This window comes from Silene latifolia, chromosome Y, assembly GCF_048544455.1.
Source record: "Silene latifolia isolate original U9 population chromosome Y, ASM4854445v1, whole genome shotgun sequence".
In the NCBI taxonomy this organism is placed as follows: Eukaryota; Viridiplantae; Streptophyta; class Magnoliopsida; order Caryophyllales; family Caryophyllaceae; genus Silene; species Silene latifolia.
This window is the reverse complement of record NC_133538.1, coordinates 147,446,122-147,463,465: the sequence shown is the minus strand read 5'-3', so window position 1 is coordinate 147,463,465 and position 17,344 is coordinate 147,446,122. Positions and strand designations below refer to the sequence as shown.

General features: G+C 38.0%; 1 protein-coding gene across 1 annotated transcript; it reads right to left on the bottom strand.

The window, feature by feature from the left end:
- Window positions 1–10,225: 10,225 nt before the first annotated feature.
- LOC141629139 (uncharacterized) lies at window positions 10,226–13,831 on the bottom strand. The gene is made up of 5 exons (XM_074442189.1): window positions 13,510–13,831; window positions 12,315–13,391; window positions 10,615–12,194; window positions 10,367–10,437; window positions 10,226–10,295 (listed from the first exon to the last, which is right to left on the bottom strand). Exons 1-5 carry the CDS (start codon window positions 13,829–13,831, stop codon window positions 10,226–10,228), a joined length of 3,120 nt encoding a protein of 1,039 aa, XP_074298290.1.
- Window positions 13,832–17,344: the final 3,513 nt, after the last annotated feature.

Sequence of the window (17,344 nt, the reverse complement as noted above, 5' to 3'; positions counted from 1 at the left end):
TTTAAGTCTCATTTTTTAAAGAATACAATTGGGAAGTATTTTTACTGTCAACTGGTCAACATATATCGGTAATGATTGGCTGACTAGAGTTTGACATTACTGTCGTGCGACGGTGGTGATCAGTTGATCCCCTAGGTCATACCTATAGGGCAACACTCTTAATTGATCAATTAATTGATCGTATAACATTACGAGTTAATTAATTTAATTAAAATTGACGGATAATTTTGGAAGTAATATTTACGTATCTCATTGAAATTGATTAAAATGAGATACGGTCTGAGTAATCGAATTGTATCATTACTCAGATGAAATTATTGTTTAAGGAAACAATTAAATTTGAATGAATTATTATAAATACAAATTGTTGTGATTTATAATTGGTAAATTATTTTGGTACAAGTAATTATGAATTACTAAGTCGATTTTTGTATATGACGTATTTTTATTAATACGTTGATTTTTAATATGTTAAAAATACATAACAAATTTATGTAACATATGACATGTGACATATTGGCAATTGACAAAAATAAAATGGACTCCATGTTATCCATATGTGCCGAAAAGATGAGGAAGATTAGGCAAATATTAAGTTATTTTATTAGTGGTAAACAACATGATTACCTACTAAACTAGCCTTGCATACCTATTGCTCATTGTGAAGAACAACTAGGGCATGCATTGGCTCCTTCCCATGCTCTCTTCCAACCGGTTTTTGGGAAGAAAACCCTTGTGGTTTTTCTTATTATTTTACCTAATATTCACTAAGATAGAGACTAGTGATTATTCATTCATTCATCTCACAAAAATAAGAGTTTTTAGAAAGAGAAAATTTCCTCTATAATTCCTCTCTCTCAACCGGTTTTGGGAGAGATACCAAATAATTTTGGGTCAATTTTTCTTATAAAATTAATATTATCTAGTATACATTATATTAATTTTAATTAAGAGTAAGCTTTGGGTATAAATCCTTGGGAGAGATCATACACTTGGGTCTTTGTTCATCCAAAAGGAAAGCTCAAGAACAAAAGAGAAGGAGATCTCTTTTGTGCCCATATGAACCGAAATTCCAATGTAAGGATGAATGTTTCTTCTTTATTTTGTTAAATTGTTTGCATGCATAAGATCATTTATTAATTTTATGACAAATTAAAATGGAACATATATGAATATGTTAGTATATAGATCTACTTTTCCTTCACTTTGAGCATAATTTTGATTTTATTTTAAAAGCAAAAACCGTGTTTTACAAACAAAAACCGTTCTGTTATTTTGAAAAGGTCGTGCGTCTTATAAACTTGTGGATTCATTCTTTTTTATCGTTATAAGATAATGGCACTTAATTGATTTCTTACTCGTTCATTAACGTGAACTTTTAGAAGAATCATTAGTGCTTTCTTATTAGCATAAATTAGTCACTCGAGTATTTAGCGATACTCACTTGAGTTACAACTAGGGTTAGTTGTACGAGTTGGGTTAGTAAATTTGTACTCCGTAGAAAAGTAATAAATTTATTAATCGAGAATAGTGGACGTAGGTTTCGATTTGTGATACTGAACCACTTCAAAAATCTGTGTGTCTCTCTTTCTCTTTCGTTTATTTGATTTCTTTAATTCGTTAATTAATTGATTAGTTAATGTTTAATCAATAAACTTTAAATAATTGATTATACACGTGCAATCGAAAAAGTAGGTTAAAGTTTTTAATCCTCAATTTCCTCAATTCACCCCCCCTCCCTTGAGTATTTCGGATCGATGGACTCTTCAATTGGTATCACAGCCTCGTGCTCTTGATTGCCTAAGCGCAAAGAGGTTGATCTGTCTATCTTTATTTATCTTATTGTTTTATATTCCGCTGCCTATCACGTGATAAATGGATTCCAAATACCTCATGTGTCCCGTCTTTGATGGGAAGAATTATGGTTTATGGAAGAACATGATGACTCATTATGTGAAGGGTCATGATTGGGAGTGCTGGAGGATTATCCAAAATGGACCGCATAAAATTTTGGTTGCATCCGCTGAAGGCACTACCTATGAGAAAAAAGAAGAGGATTACGTTGAGGCTGACTACAAGAAGGCCGAAAATAATTCTAAAGCAATAAGCCTATTGCAAAACGGCATGACTACTGCAGAATTCGATCGCTTCTCTTCATGCTCAACGGCCAAGGAAATATGGGACGGCCTTGAACTAGCTTATGAAGGTACTTCCATTGTTAGGAAACACCGCATAGATCTGTTAATGCAGAAATATGAGCTATTCAGTATGGAGCAAAACCAGTCCTTGGATAGTATGTCCGCACGTTTTTCAAGCATCATAAATGAATTGTAAAACCTAGAAAGAAAGTTTAACACCGAGGACATTGCAAGAAAGGTTCTTAGGAGCCTGACTAACAAGTGGCGTGCCAAGGTCACAACAATGGAGGAATCGAGAGATCTTAAGAAACTATCCTATCAAGAACTCATTGGTGCCCTCATGGACCATGAAATAATTCTAAATGCTGATGAAGATGAAACAAGTAGAGGTAAAAATATGGCCTTGAAAAGCGAAGATGTTAGCTCTGACATAGAAGATGAGACGGTCTTGTTTGCACGACGTTTTAAAAATAGAATCTTTCGAAACAAACAAGCAAAATCTTCTTCTAACAACAACAAGTCCTTTAACAAGAAAGCAACAGAATCAAAATCATCATTTGCTAATAGAGGTTGCTTCAAGTGTGGAGAATCTGATCACATGATCAAGGATTATCCAACATGGGAGAAAATTAAAGACAAGGTAAAACGCGAGAAGACAAAGAAGGAGTTTAAACAAGTAATGATGGATTCGTGTTAGGGAGATCTTGACTCAGAAGATGATGAAGGATCTGAAGATGACGAAGTAGCCAATTTTTGTCTTAGCAGCATCAGTCTTGACCTAATCTCTGACAGTGACGATGATAGCACGGTTTCTCATTCAAATTACTGCTTTCTTGGAGAATCAGATGAAGATGACGATGATAAGGTTAGTTATCTTGAACTCAAAAAACGTGTTAAGAAATTATCTAAGAATGCCCTAATTGAATTTTTTGAGCAATCCCTCGACAAATGTCATGAACAGGATATGGAACTAAAGGATCTAAAACAACAGATTCTTGATATTGCTGAGGAGAATCATATTCTAAAGGCAAAAGCTAAGAAGTTGAAATCTAAAGTTACAGCTGATAAAGCTACAACATTAGATACTGCTAATGCTGAAAAGAAGGGATTAGTCCAAGGTTATAGCTAATGAAGCTATAATTTCAGACCTAAAGCTTATAATTAAGCACCTTCAAGCCAAAGTTATAGCTAATGAAGCTACAACTTTAGAACTTAGAAAAGCCAAAGAACTTTTAGAGGCTAAAATCACATCTGGTGAAGCAGTGATTTTAGACCAAAAGAAATAAATCGATTCTCTCACAAAGAAATTGAAGGAATCTAAAACTGACATGATCAATGTTAAGAAACAGCACTCGGATGTTGTATTTATTCTTAACAAAAGGTTCCAAGACTTTCGTGACAATTTCAAGAAGGATAATGACGTAGATCACACGAAATGTCTTGAAGAGATTAAAACCCTAAAGGACTTACTCCTACACGCAAGAAAGGTCCATGATAAGTGGGAAGGTAGCACAAAAGTCTTAAACTTCCTAACCAAACAATCTGACAATAATATGAAGATGGGTTTAGGACATGAGTGCTACAGCCGTAGAGATCACTCTAAATGCAAATCAACACCTTCAGATCATGATTTCAGAAAAAGAAAATATGTCGATTTTCCTGAATATCTGATTTGCAATTATTGTGGTCATACGGGTCACATCCAAGACAATTGTGTCAAACGTGTACATGATATATGAAAAAAATACCGAATTTGGTAAAACGGTTGACATAACAGTCGAGGATGATGAATTCCGTATAGATGAACCTAACGAAGAGAGGAATAATAACTTTCGTTGGTTCTACGACATGGCATTTGATTTCACCAAAAACCGTAGCACTTCACAAATTCCTTGTGAACCTAAAAAAGGTAAACCTCAACATAAGGAGACTAGATATGTGAGACCCAGGTAGTCCCCTAGACCTAGAACTCCTCCTGAACGAAACTACCCAAAGTTTAGAAACACGACTGTTAGACAAGTTTGGGTACGAAAGGATTTAGTATATAGGGTAACTAACCATAAAGGACCCAACTTTGCTTGGGTACATAAAAACTGTATCTAATCCTTTTGCAGGTAATGGTGAAATAAAACAATTAATGGTATCTTGACAGTGGATGCTCAAGACACATGACTGGAGATAAGAATTTGTTTCTTTCACTCAAACCTTTCAATGGAGGAAAGGTGACTTTTGGGAATAATAAGAAGGGCAAAGTGATTGGTGTGGGCAAAGTTGGAATTTCTAAATCAAACGCAGTCAGTGATGTTTATCTAGTGGATGGTCTCAAGCATAATCTACTTAGCATATCTCAACTATGCGACAAAGGTAACAAGGTCGTTTTTCATACTGATGTTTGTCGCATTATAATTGAAAGTACAAGTAATATTATTCTTGAAGGCCATAGGAAAAGGAATGTGTATATGGTAGATTTAAATGTTGTGCCTACTAACTCTTTTTCGTGTATGAAAGTTACACTTGATGATGTAACACCCCCATACTCCAAGTGCCTTACCACGACCACTTAAGGCATGAGAATGCTACCATCTCGGTTATCCGAGGCAATGATAATCAAATAGACAATAACGAAACGTACTTTAATAATAATAAAGTTTAAAGCGATACAACCAAAACCGAAACTGATAAAAGAAAATACAAAGGCTCTCAAATATTAAACCAACTAGCTAAAGAACAACGTTCGACACAGCATAAGGCTTCTAAAACAGCTCGTGATGACTCAACCCAGCTATCCCATGAATCATACCTGCTCAATAACTACTCACCACCCCCGAATGGATCACCACAATTTTTAAAAAATTTAAACGGGATCAGTACTGATTACATAAAACAAACAGCTGCAAAGAAACAGTATTACAAACAACTCAATGAACACAACACAATCTCCAATACTCCATCTCCTCTCCACACATCAGACTACAAATCGAAGTGTGTAGCCCTGCCAGAGTACCCATCGCAACAAGTACTCCTTGCTGCCAGTGGGGGACCGCAGTCGTTCCCACCTAAGCCTCGCTCATCTCCTTCGAGCGATAAACCCAAGTACATTATTGTGCACATCCCTTCTGTGGCGGGTTCCATAGAAGGCGAATCAAGGGCGTGAAGCCACTCCCGCAAGTGACTCAACTCAGCCAGGGACGCACCCCGAAGATCACAGACAGATACACAACCAATCAACAATATACAACCAACAACCATTAAAATCAAATCAATAATATAACTAACCAACAATCACCATCACAAACATCACACATTATGTAACCAATACTGAGTAGGGAAACCCTACCTGGAAAGCAATCACCAAGATCGTCACAATCAGCTAATCACAATCGTTCTTCAACGAAATCATCTCCTATAAACACACAATCATACAATCACAATCTAACATTAACCATACTCCCCAAAACCCCCAAATTACCAAGTTATGGTTTCAACAAAAACCAATGAAACGATATAAAAATCATACTAGGAGCTTACCCACAATGCGACGGTCTCATAGGCGTAAAGAACTCAACGATCCGACGACTCTAGCCCTTAGGTTTTGCTAACAACGCGACGAGAGAGAACTACGTAACTTCTTTTTCTTTTGAAAGGTTTAGAAAGGTGAAAAACTGATTAAAGAAAATGACGGAAATCTTTTATATTAAACTCGCGTTATTAGCAAAACCCGTCAAAACAAACCCGTAAAACACACTTACTCGATCGAGTGAGTGACTTACTCGATCGAGTGCCTCTTACTCGATCGAGTGCCACATGTACTCGATCGAGTACCCATCAGGCAGACTATTGTTTCGTATAAAAACATACTTACTCGACAGAGTAAGTTCCACTCGATAGAGTACCCATAGACATAAAAAACCGTAGTATTACAGTCTTCCCTCCTTAAAAGGAACTTCGTCCCCGAAGTTCAACCCATACATAAAAACAAACATACTGACTCGATCAAGACACAACAATGCAACTAAGAACTCAAACCAAAACCCCAACCTATAAAACATGAACTCTTAACACCAAGTCCACCAACTATTCCTACCTCCACAACATGGTTCACGATATCGTATCAACTACATTATAGTCTCTCTCGACACTAACTCCATACACTACCAACTACCATCCACAAACGCTGCTAGCTCCGTTTCACTAACATATTATCCACTAGAAAATCCAATATCAAGACACTCATAAACATCAAACGGAATGTTACATTCTACCACCCTTAAAAGGAACTTCGTCCTCGAAGTTTACTCACACTCATAAACATCATCATCCCACTGTCAACACTCTCAAACTCCTAAATATCATCATCCCATTGTCAATCACAACAAAGATCCATCCTTTATGCTACACCGACACTCTACTTCCAAATATACTACAACATGCACAACCATGAAACTCTCTTTTATCGCATCCTACTACTCTTAAGACAAACATTACGTCCTCGTAACTCACTAATACTAAATCCTTAGCTATATTTTCTCATTATCCCCATCACCACCGCATGTCAAAGATAATCGCCTATAATCTAAATACTCACCATTCCTATATCCAAGGCTCTCTTACTTAACAGTTCTCATACCTCAATTCACTCGGCACACCACCCAACCTATACCACAAAATCTTTAGCTTAACCAAAACTTCAACTGTTCCCTATTACCGCCAAAACGACATAGTCCTCTATACATGCACTTATCTCCATACTCAAAACTCACGATCCACAATTATTACACACACTCACACTAGGTCCTCAAGTTCTCCCTTTTATTACCACAAACTCATCGACAACTTACCATGATACTAATGTCCAACACCCTATACTCACTGTCTCAACAAAAGATTATGGACCACCTGCAGCTTTCAGATCTGTACAACACATGTTCCACGAATCACTTGCCATTACTAAGTCAACCAATGCCTCCTCTAAAAGAACATCACAAGTACTCCAACAACCTCTCGCAACTGTGTCCCATCAATAGGATATCACTATACCATGACAACAACGAAAACATACACAACTCTCTTCCATATCATACTCTACCCTTACTCCCAAACTAAAATAGGTAAGAAACATAAATAAATAAAACAACCATCTATATGTACAACCCGAAACTCATAGGAAGCAATATCAAACAAAACAACAATCTATGTATAACTGGTATGTACTTTCAAAACTCGAATCGTAATCATCCCGCCTACTTCACCACAACCGGTGACGGCATCGCAACACTGCCACCAACAGCCGCACCGCTGCGCGAAAATACCCGCATCACAACATGAAGTACCGTGCCCGGATCACCGCCCGAGGCACAACAACCACATCGATAGACATCACAACCACATACAATTCCCATAAACACTGACTCAGTATAACTTTTCAGACAAGAAAACTTACTTAAAACTGCTTTACTAGATTATAACACAACATATTATACGGAATAAACAGACAAGAATCTCATGAATATCATCCATACCTTTTCATGGAATAAATATATATCATGAATACACATACAAGTATAACTAGCCATGCTAGATCACTCAAACTATCACTTTTGAACATCATTCCATTAGGTTACCGTATCGAACATATATTACAGAACATTCAGATAACAACATTATGACTATCACACCATACCCCTTATCGTGAGGTCAGAACCTCACACAAACGTTTATACACATCATAGACCCATAATCACATCCAACTAGTCAATCCTGATCACGTAAGTTACCACTTGATAAAAGTTACCTCTCGCCCGAGCTTAACTCGTATGCCCCTCATAACATATTCTCCCATTCGCATAACCATCACCTCCTGCTAAGTATAACCATACCATTAATATTCAACTACTAGCACCCGCCTCATATAACCACATCTTATACTTCCTTACAACCGTACATTTCAATCCGGCCTTTACCAAAATCAACCTCTTTAGAATTGCTATCTTTCTTGTCCATCATCACCTTTAACCACTATTGACAACACCACAATACCACCACTGCTCGTATAACAATCTCTTACACTCACCTCTAAATGTAACAGTTCATTTTCTAGCTTCGGTTAACATTCCAAATAACGAACATCAAATTCATCAACAAAATTTACCCCAACATTCTTCCCAATACTATCCTTAATTGTATCGTCATCTAATTCTCCACCAAAATCTCATATCATGCAGATACTCTACCAACTTCTTACTCCCTTAATTCCTCGAAACTGATGACTAATCATGTTGTCCTGAAACTCCTATATAACCATTAACTAACATCCTCATGAAAGTATCATACATCTCGGCGATTCCTTACTTCTATGTCACATAACTCCGGTCAACATTTTTCTCAGCTTACTTTTATCCTTCTTTTCTCTTTACACTCAACAATACCAAGTAATAGCTCAACTCCTTATTACCTCTACCTAACTCTTTAGTGCTTCGGTTACCTTATCATTGCTCCAAAGCTCAAATCCCATTATTTCATATCAATATCATCTCACTCTTTCTTACCATGGATCTTTTCTTATCATGCTATCACTCACACACTTATCACCAATCAGTTTTTTTTCTTTTTTAAGAATCCCAAAACTCATTTCTTAACGTTACTTGCCCAAGGAAATCACACATTAATTTCACCTCTTGATAATGCAAATTCCCAAACTCACTCACCATCTGCAAATCCTTGTCGCGACATGTCTCCATTAAGTTCACTATATACCACTCTTCTCAATCCCTCTAAAATGACCTTTCACTACTTATATTTTTAACCCACACGTTTCCTAAGCATCTCCCTCCATAATTCTTTACACATCTCAAGTTTCCGCTATCCACATCCTTCCATTCAATCTTTTCATTCTCACGTTCCTTAGACTCGCATCATCCCTTGCCCATATTCACTTACTTTTACATTACTCAACACACAATCATATCACTCATCTCATCTCATAAAACATGCTCCATGCCTTAATAAGCCTTACCAATCTTCCTTTTCTTTTCCACTACTTATCACAACCACATATAACGCATGTCCTCCCCACCGAACTCATACTCACCACAGGTGCCACTCTTTACATCACAAGATTGGGTAACTTACGCATCAGGACCAACACATACGTAAAACAATGCATAAGGAAGCAAAATAACACCTTTGAATTAAACATAATAGGCAACGAAGTTAAAATATAAGCATATGACCCAAAACAGAGGTCACTAGATCGAGTACATGTCACTCGATCGAGTGAGTGACTTACTCGATCGAGTAGTTGAAGGTCAGAGACACGTAAAACAAATTACCAGGGCTACTCGATCGAGTAAAGGTTACTCGATCGAGTAACAAGAGGTGCACTCGATCGAGTAAGGCCCACTCGATCGAGTACCCTACGCATTTCTCAGCACTATCCAATTTTCGTAAAACGGTCATATCTCACTCGTTTCTTGGTCATTTTGGGCGTGTGACCTATAGTTAGAATCGTAACAGAACAAGGTATCACCTCCAATTGGAATATCATTAAAATCATATATACATCTCAAGTTATAACAGTTTAAAGACAACCTCTATATAATAAAAAAACACAACTACTTGATTTCTACTTCCAAACAACTTAAACGACAACAAGGTAAACAAAAATAACTCAATACTCATAAAACCAGTATTCCTAATCACATGTTACTATCTTCAAAAGACAAGCAACAACATTCATCATGCACATAGATTATTTAACTTGTCAATCATGATTTACCCACATGCTTTTATTCTATAGCTTTACGTACAACAATAACATAATATACGACATAAAATCCCCTATTCACTAACATAGCCAAAGTAGAAAATCAACTTCCATCACATAAACATGTTCTCCACATGAATTTTATATTCTCATGTAATTCTTTTTTTTTTGGTAAAATGTAAGAATATATTAATAAATGGATATCATAGTACAAGAGTCATATAGGATAATTACAATAGATTTATGCTATGTAACCATTCAACATCATCATGTTTCAAAAGCTTTAAGTCCCTACTCCTGATTCTTGCTCTATTCTCCTGTATGATCAGTGTGCTAAGCTTTTCAGGCCTGCGAACTTACATTTCCACTCTGCACTTATTCCTTTGCCGCCATATCTGATAAATCAAACACACAAGCATTGCAAAAAATACTCTTTTCTGAACCTGGGAACCATTATGATGCATACTCCATTCCAACAAATCGTGTGTAGCTAGCACTCCTCCCATCACCTGATTTATAGCATGGATAACTCGTCTGCTATAAAAACAGTCAAAAAACAAATGTTCCTGAGTTTCAATTCCTTGCTCGCACAGCATACAATCAGCATCATCTGTAGCATCATATTGCAGAATCCTGCTTTTTGTTTTCAGAGCATCACGAACCCATATGTTTAAGAATGTTCCAGGGATTCCAAATCACAGGATGCCAACAAACCTTAGGCTGAACCCCTCTTAACCATCTGTAATAGCTAGCAGGAGAATAACCATTAGGTTGGTCATGCCATTTGCCAGTCAAGTATCCAGCTGCTAGTTCAGTTTTGACCCTGCATATACGTCTCCACACCAAACTAGAATTAGTACTAGGCTCATAATCAGACCAAGTCCTTCCTTTAAGATGATTACATTCCACCCACTTGACCCAGACAGAATTCCTACCTTCATAAATCCAGTCCACTAGTCTCCCAACTAGAGCTTTATTCCACATCTCCATATCCTGTAAACCCAAACCCCCTTCCTCTTTAGTCCTGCACACCTTGTCCCAAGCCACCAATGGAGCTCTCCTATACTCAGTACCCCCATCCCACAAGAAATTCCTGCAGGTAGCTTCAACTCTTTGTATTATCCCTTTGGGCAGCACAAACAAAGAGGCCCAGTAGGAGCACAGGCTCTTTAGAACAGCTTGCACCAAAGTCAGTCTTCCTGCAAAGGAGAACTTCCTAGCTCCATAGCCATGGATTTTGGAGCATATTTTTTCCACTAGGCATTCACAGTCTTTCTTCTGCAGTCTGGTAGTTTGAATAGGCAGGCCTAAGTACCTGAAAGGCAGCTCCCCCTCTTTCAAACCAGACACACTTAGAATCTCTTGCTTAAGTTGATCAGAAACTCCACAAAAATAAGCATTAGACTTTGCAGCACTAATTTTAAGGCCTGTAGGTCTTGAAAAAGTAGAGAATGATCTCAGTAGCAACATCATTGACTTAGCATCCCCCTTACTAAACATCAAGACATCATCAGCAAACATCAGATTTGTAAGTCCCATTTCCTTGCACATAGGGTGGAAAGCAAAGTCATATCTAGCAGCTGCATATTTAAGAGTTCTAGTCAAGTACTCCATACAGAGGGTGAAGATAAGGGGAGAAAGAGGGTCTCCTTGTCTCAGACCCCTCTTCCCTGGAAAGAACCCAAACATCTCACCATTCAGAGATATTGAGAAGGAAGTAGTAGTAATGCATTGCATTACCAGGACTCTAAATTTCAAAGGGAATTTCAGCATGATCATTAGCTTGTCCACAAACTCCCATTCAACAGTGTCATAGGCTTTTTGTAGATGAATTTTAAACATACACCTAGGAGAGGAGGAAGGACTTTCATACAGTCTAATCAAGTCTTGACATATCAAGATGTTCTCTTGAATGCTTCTGTGTTGAATAAAGGCTCCTTGGTTCTTGTCTACAATGCAAGGGAGGACCTCAGCCAACCTAGCACATAGAAGCTTTGATATGACCTTGTATACAACATTGCAGCAAGCAATGGGACGGAATTGCAGTACAGATTGAGGTCTATCACATTTGGGCACCATAGTGAGATTAATTGCATTAATTTGTTTCAAGATCTTACCATGTTGGAAGAAGTCAAGCACTGCTATGATAACATCCTTGCCTATCTCTCCCCAAGCATCTTTGAAAAACCTGCTAGTATACCCATCTGGACCCGGAGATTTGACATCAGGGATACTAAAAAGAATATCCTTGACCTCTTCACCAGTGACAGGTCTAAGTAAAGTAGCAGAATGAGCTTCAGAACACCTAGGCCCTTAATCAATGATCTTGCTGTGGATTTTCTGCACCCCTTGACTAGAGCCCAGCAGGTGCTTATAGTTCAGAAAAGCATTTTGTACCTTATCAGGAGACTCACACAGGTTGCCATCCATATCCTCAATCAAGATCACCCTATTCTTATTCCTTCTGTGCCTGATAGAATTATGGAAATAAGCAGAGTTAGTATCCCCTTCCTTGATCCAGACACTCTTAGCTCTTTGATGCAGAAAGCTATCCCTAGCCAGGCTCTTAATCTTAAGCTCCTGGTAAGCCTCAAACTCCTGCTGCTGAAGCTGCATATTGTCAGGATCCCTGCCCAATTGAGCCTGTAGACCCTCAACCTCCTGCTGCAGCTTTGCTATTGCCTTTTTAATATCACTAAAAGCATCCCTATTCAGCTGATACAGTCCGGCTTTGAGTCCCTTCAGATTTGTGGTCAATTTATAGAGAGGAGTACCCTCTATGCCTCTGTCCCAATACTTCTTCACAATGTTGAGAAACTCTTTAGAGCTGCCCCACATATTGAGGTATTTGAAACTGCTTTTGCCCCTCATATTGGTAGAACTCCTTATCAGACATGGCGAGGGGTCAAATAAACCCTCTGGCAAGAAATGAGCATATTTTTCAGGATATAGATCACACCATTCTTTATTAACTAAAAATCTATCTATCCTGCTATAAATTCTCTCCTCAAGTCTCTGCTTGTTATTCCAGGTGTACAGGGAGCCAGTAGCAGTAATATCCACCACCTCACAGTCCACAACACATCTCCTAAAAGGTTTCATTTCAGCCATAGTGGATGCACCCCCATATCTCTCACTGGCAGCTAAGATACAGTTAAAATCACCTGCTATGGCCCATGGCCCTTGTGTCTGCCCAGCAATCTTCCTCAGATGATTCCAAAGAGAAGCTCTATCTTGAATGCCATTGAAGGCATAGACCATGGTCAAGTAGCATATGCCTTTGTCAAGCAAAGATTCAACCTTCATATGAATGAACTGTGCATTGTACTCAATAAAATTCACTCTAAACATCTTTGGTTGCCATAAAATCCAAATTCTTCCTCCACTATGATATCCATTATTAGTAGAAATACACCATCCATTATTGAAACTATTAACAGCCTTTGAAAAAATTTTATTCTTGATTTTTGTTTCCAATAGACCAAATAAGCCTATACCTTTATTCTGTAAGAAATAATTAATACTTTTCTGTTTCCCTACTCTATTCATACCCCTAATGTTCCAAAAACCAATACTATCCATGTGAATGTGTAGGGGAGAATTTATTACCATTTACACCTGACTTCATTGGGGGTGGAGAAGAAGCAACCTCATTATAGGATTGAGCTCCAAAGTCCACTTTACTATATCCACCAGTCTCCTCTCTTCTCCTATTAAGAATAGTCAATCTCTTAATTGGGGGAGTTAAAATTTGACCATCCTTGACTGGAGACTTACCACCTGCTTGTTCCACCAGGACTGTATCAATAACAGCTTCATGTGCCTGCTGCTCAGGAGTTTTCTTAGAAACAGGTCTCCATACTTTCCTAGTGGTCACAACTACTTTCTTTCTTTGCTCTACTCTTTTGCATTGGTCCCCATCATGACCCATTCCTTGACACTTACTGCAAGTAATAGGCCTCCATTCATATTCTACCTCCACTTTAATCACATCTCCTTTTTCATCTTTAAACAAAATTTATGATGGAAGAGGCTGATCCACCATTTTCTCCACCATCACTCTTGCAAAGCCTAATCTCGTCCTCTCATTTGTAGCCTGATCACTTTTCACATATTTGCCCACCAAACTTGAAATCTTTGGCAGACTCTTACCCCAGAACTTAATGGGTAAGTTATGCAAGCGTATCCAGGCAGGGACAGACTTGACATTAGCTTTTGTTAATTCAAGATCCTTCGTCCATTCCTTGACTATCATTGGCTTGTTATCAAAAAAATAGTGCCCTGACAATAAGACTTTCTCCTTCATCTCCAGTGACTTAAACCTAACCAAGAATACACCATTTGGAAGGAAGGAAATTTTGTCAATGTTAAATTTTGTCCAAATACGCCTAATAAATCCCACCACCTCCCATGGCGGATTAGCACCCAATATGAAGCACATCACCGCCTGGTTCCAGTATTCTATCTCTTCCTCCACATCCTCAGGTTGGATTTATAACATCTCATCGCACTCTGTTTTGGCATCATCATCCTCCCCAGACTCTGTTTCCTGCGTTTCAGACACTACTGTTTCCTCCTCTTCCTGCACATCGTCTTCATCCTCATGGATAGATTCATCCTCACTATCCGTTTCAACAACTAGTTCAGGGATACCAACAATTTCCTTAACATTTTTCATCTTTCCATTCATATCAAAATCAGGGCCGACATGAATCTCAGTAGGGTTTCCTTCTTTGGTTACGTTCATTTCTTCATCATTAATGGACGTCTGAATTTGCTTAGCAGGGATGCTCCATCCACGTAAAGACATCTCCCGCTGTCGTTGAAGGTTAGATTTCCTCGCCATAGGCGCGGAATCTAGGTCAAACTTCGCTTTCTCTCTCTACGCAGTCATAGGCTTTCTCTCTCTAGGGTTTTGTTTTCTCATGTAATTCCTTGCTTCATCTTTTTAAACCAATTCATAGATCATATTCATACCCGTATTCATACAATTTATTCATCCAATCATATGCATATAAACAATAGTAACTAGTAGCGATCTCCGCCACAATTCATGTTGTCATGAACAATTACCTTCATCTTTTCCACCACACCTCAATTGAATCATATAACACCCATCCATCTAACATATTCATACAACACATCATCCAACATACGCAATAGAACATTAGTAAACACATAGCGATTCCATGACACCCCATAGTGACCGGTTTAAAGTTGTAGGGCGAGTTCGCGACCTTAGGACGTCTCCCAAGTCTTTGCATTAGCTCCTACAACTCCTACCCGAGTTCATTTTAGTTTGACTCCCTATGTTCATTAGGTTCATTGGTTACAGGTTTCAGGATCGTCGCTCTGATACCAATTTGTAACACCCCCATACTCCAAGTGCCTTACCAAGACAACTTATGACATGAGAATGCTACCGTCTCGGTTACCCGAGGCAATGATAATCAAATAGACAATAACAAAACGTACTCGATAGAGTAAGTTCCATTCGATAGAGTACCCATAGACATAGAAAACCGTAGTATTACAGATGATCCTTGTTTGTGGCACAAGTGTGTTGGTCACATTAGCTCACCTATTTTGAGTAAACTTAAGAGATGGGACTTGGTTGAAGGACTAGCTAAAATCAGGTTCGATCAAGATAAGATGTGTGACACTTGTGCTCGATGAAAACATGTGAGATCATCTTTCAAACCTAAAAGAGTGGTAAGCACGAATCAAGCTTTAGAACTAATACATATGGACTTGTGTGGTCCCATGAAGGTAAGGAGTAGAGGAGGATCCAGGTATGTCTTCGTCCTCGTAGATGATTACTCAAGGTATGTATGGCCTATCTTTCTTTATTCAAAAGATGAGACTTTTGATGAGTTTGCTTGTCTTATGAAACTTGTTCAAAATAAATATAAGACTAACCTCGTGTCTATTCGTACGGATCATGACACCGAATTTTATAATCAAGCCTTTATAGAATATTGTAGAGTTAATGGTGTAGGACATAACTTTTCTGCACCGCGAACTCCTCAACAAAACGGTGTGGTCGAGCGTATGAATAGAACACTAGAAAATATGGCTTGTACAATGCTCTTGTGTAGTGGTCTACCTCGTAATTTTTGGGCTGAAGCCATTAGTACTTCATGTTATATTCATAATCGTGCTATGATAAGACCTATCCTTAAGAAAACCCCTTATGAACTTCTAAGAGGTCGTAAACCTATATCTCTCATCTTCGTTGTTTTGGGAGTAAGTGTTTTGTTCATAACAATGGCAAAAATAGGTTAAGTAAGTTTGACCCTAGGAGTGATGAGGCTATTTTTATAGGATATTCGGATCATAGCAAAGCTTATAAGGTCTTCAATAAAAGAACGCTTTGCATTGAAGAAAGTATTCACAATATTTTTGATGAAGATAATATGTTTGATAAGCCCTTACAAGATGAGGAAGAAGACATGGATGAACCTGATTTTCGTCTTTCCAGAGATGATCCACCAGAATTGGAAACTGAGGATAGTGAGATTAAAGGAATAAATGATGAGATTGATCATTCTTTAAAAGATAAAAAGAAGAAAACTAAAGTTATAGTTGATGATACTATAACATTGTCTCAAGATAAGGATTCCCAGTCCAACGTTATAGATGATGTTACTATAACATTGAATCCAAATCAAGGTAATGAGTACGAAGTTATACCCGACTTTACTACAACACCAGAATTGGATTCAGGGGGAACGTCCTTCAATTCTGAGTCAAATGAAGTTGGATCAAGTTCAATTAATGAAGAACCAAGTACTTCAATAAAATAGAAATATAAGAGTTCACATCCAATGGATAACATTCTTGGCAACCTTCAGAGAGTTGTTCAAACACGAAGGTCCTTGAATAACTTTTGCTCTTTTTATTCATTCCTCTCAACGATCGAACCAACAAATATCAAGGAATCTCTCGCGGAATCAGATTGGATTATAGCTACGCAAGAAGAGTTTCAACAATTCAAACGGAACAAAGTTTGGCACTTAGTTCCTAGACCCAAAGATCGATCTGTAATTGGAACCAGATGGGTGTTTAGAAATAAACTAGATGATGCTGGGGTTGTTAGGCCTGGAAATCCGCAGACCTTCCTGATCAGTATCTCATCTAAACCTGACTGTCAGTCTGTCAAAGTGACAGGCTATCAAGGCACATGAAGATAGGCGCCAGGCCATGGAGAGGACAACGGCCAAAATATCAGGACGATATTAGACCATATACGCGTGTTATAAAGGAATTATATACGCAACATTAAGTGTGAAGATTTCGCAGTAAATGCAGTGATTAAGGGAGGAATAATTAGCAATTATTACTGGTAATAATGGAGAATAGTCTGCATTTAATATCGTATCAAGCAGCCGTTCAGGGAAGATGTCTATATAAAGAATACTTTGAAGATATTAGAAGCATCTCA

Bases quoted from the DNA above. Each gene is read 5' to 3' on its own strand.
- LOC141629139 (XM_074442189.1), bottom strand. From the start codon at position 13,831: ATGGGTCATGATGGGGACCAATGCAAAAGAGTAGAGCAAAGAAAGAAA. The intron at 10,438-10,614 runs GTTTGTTGGCAT...CTGTTTTTATAG, and splicing joins TAAGAGGGGTTCAGCCTAAG to CAGACGAGTTATCCATGCTA. The intron at 10,296-10,366 runs GTATGCATCATA...TTGATTTATCAG, and splicing joins ACACGATTTGTTGGAATGGA to ATATGGCGGCAAAGGAATAA.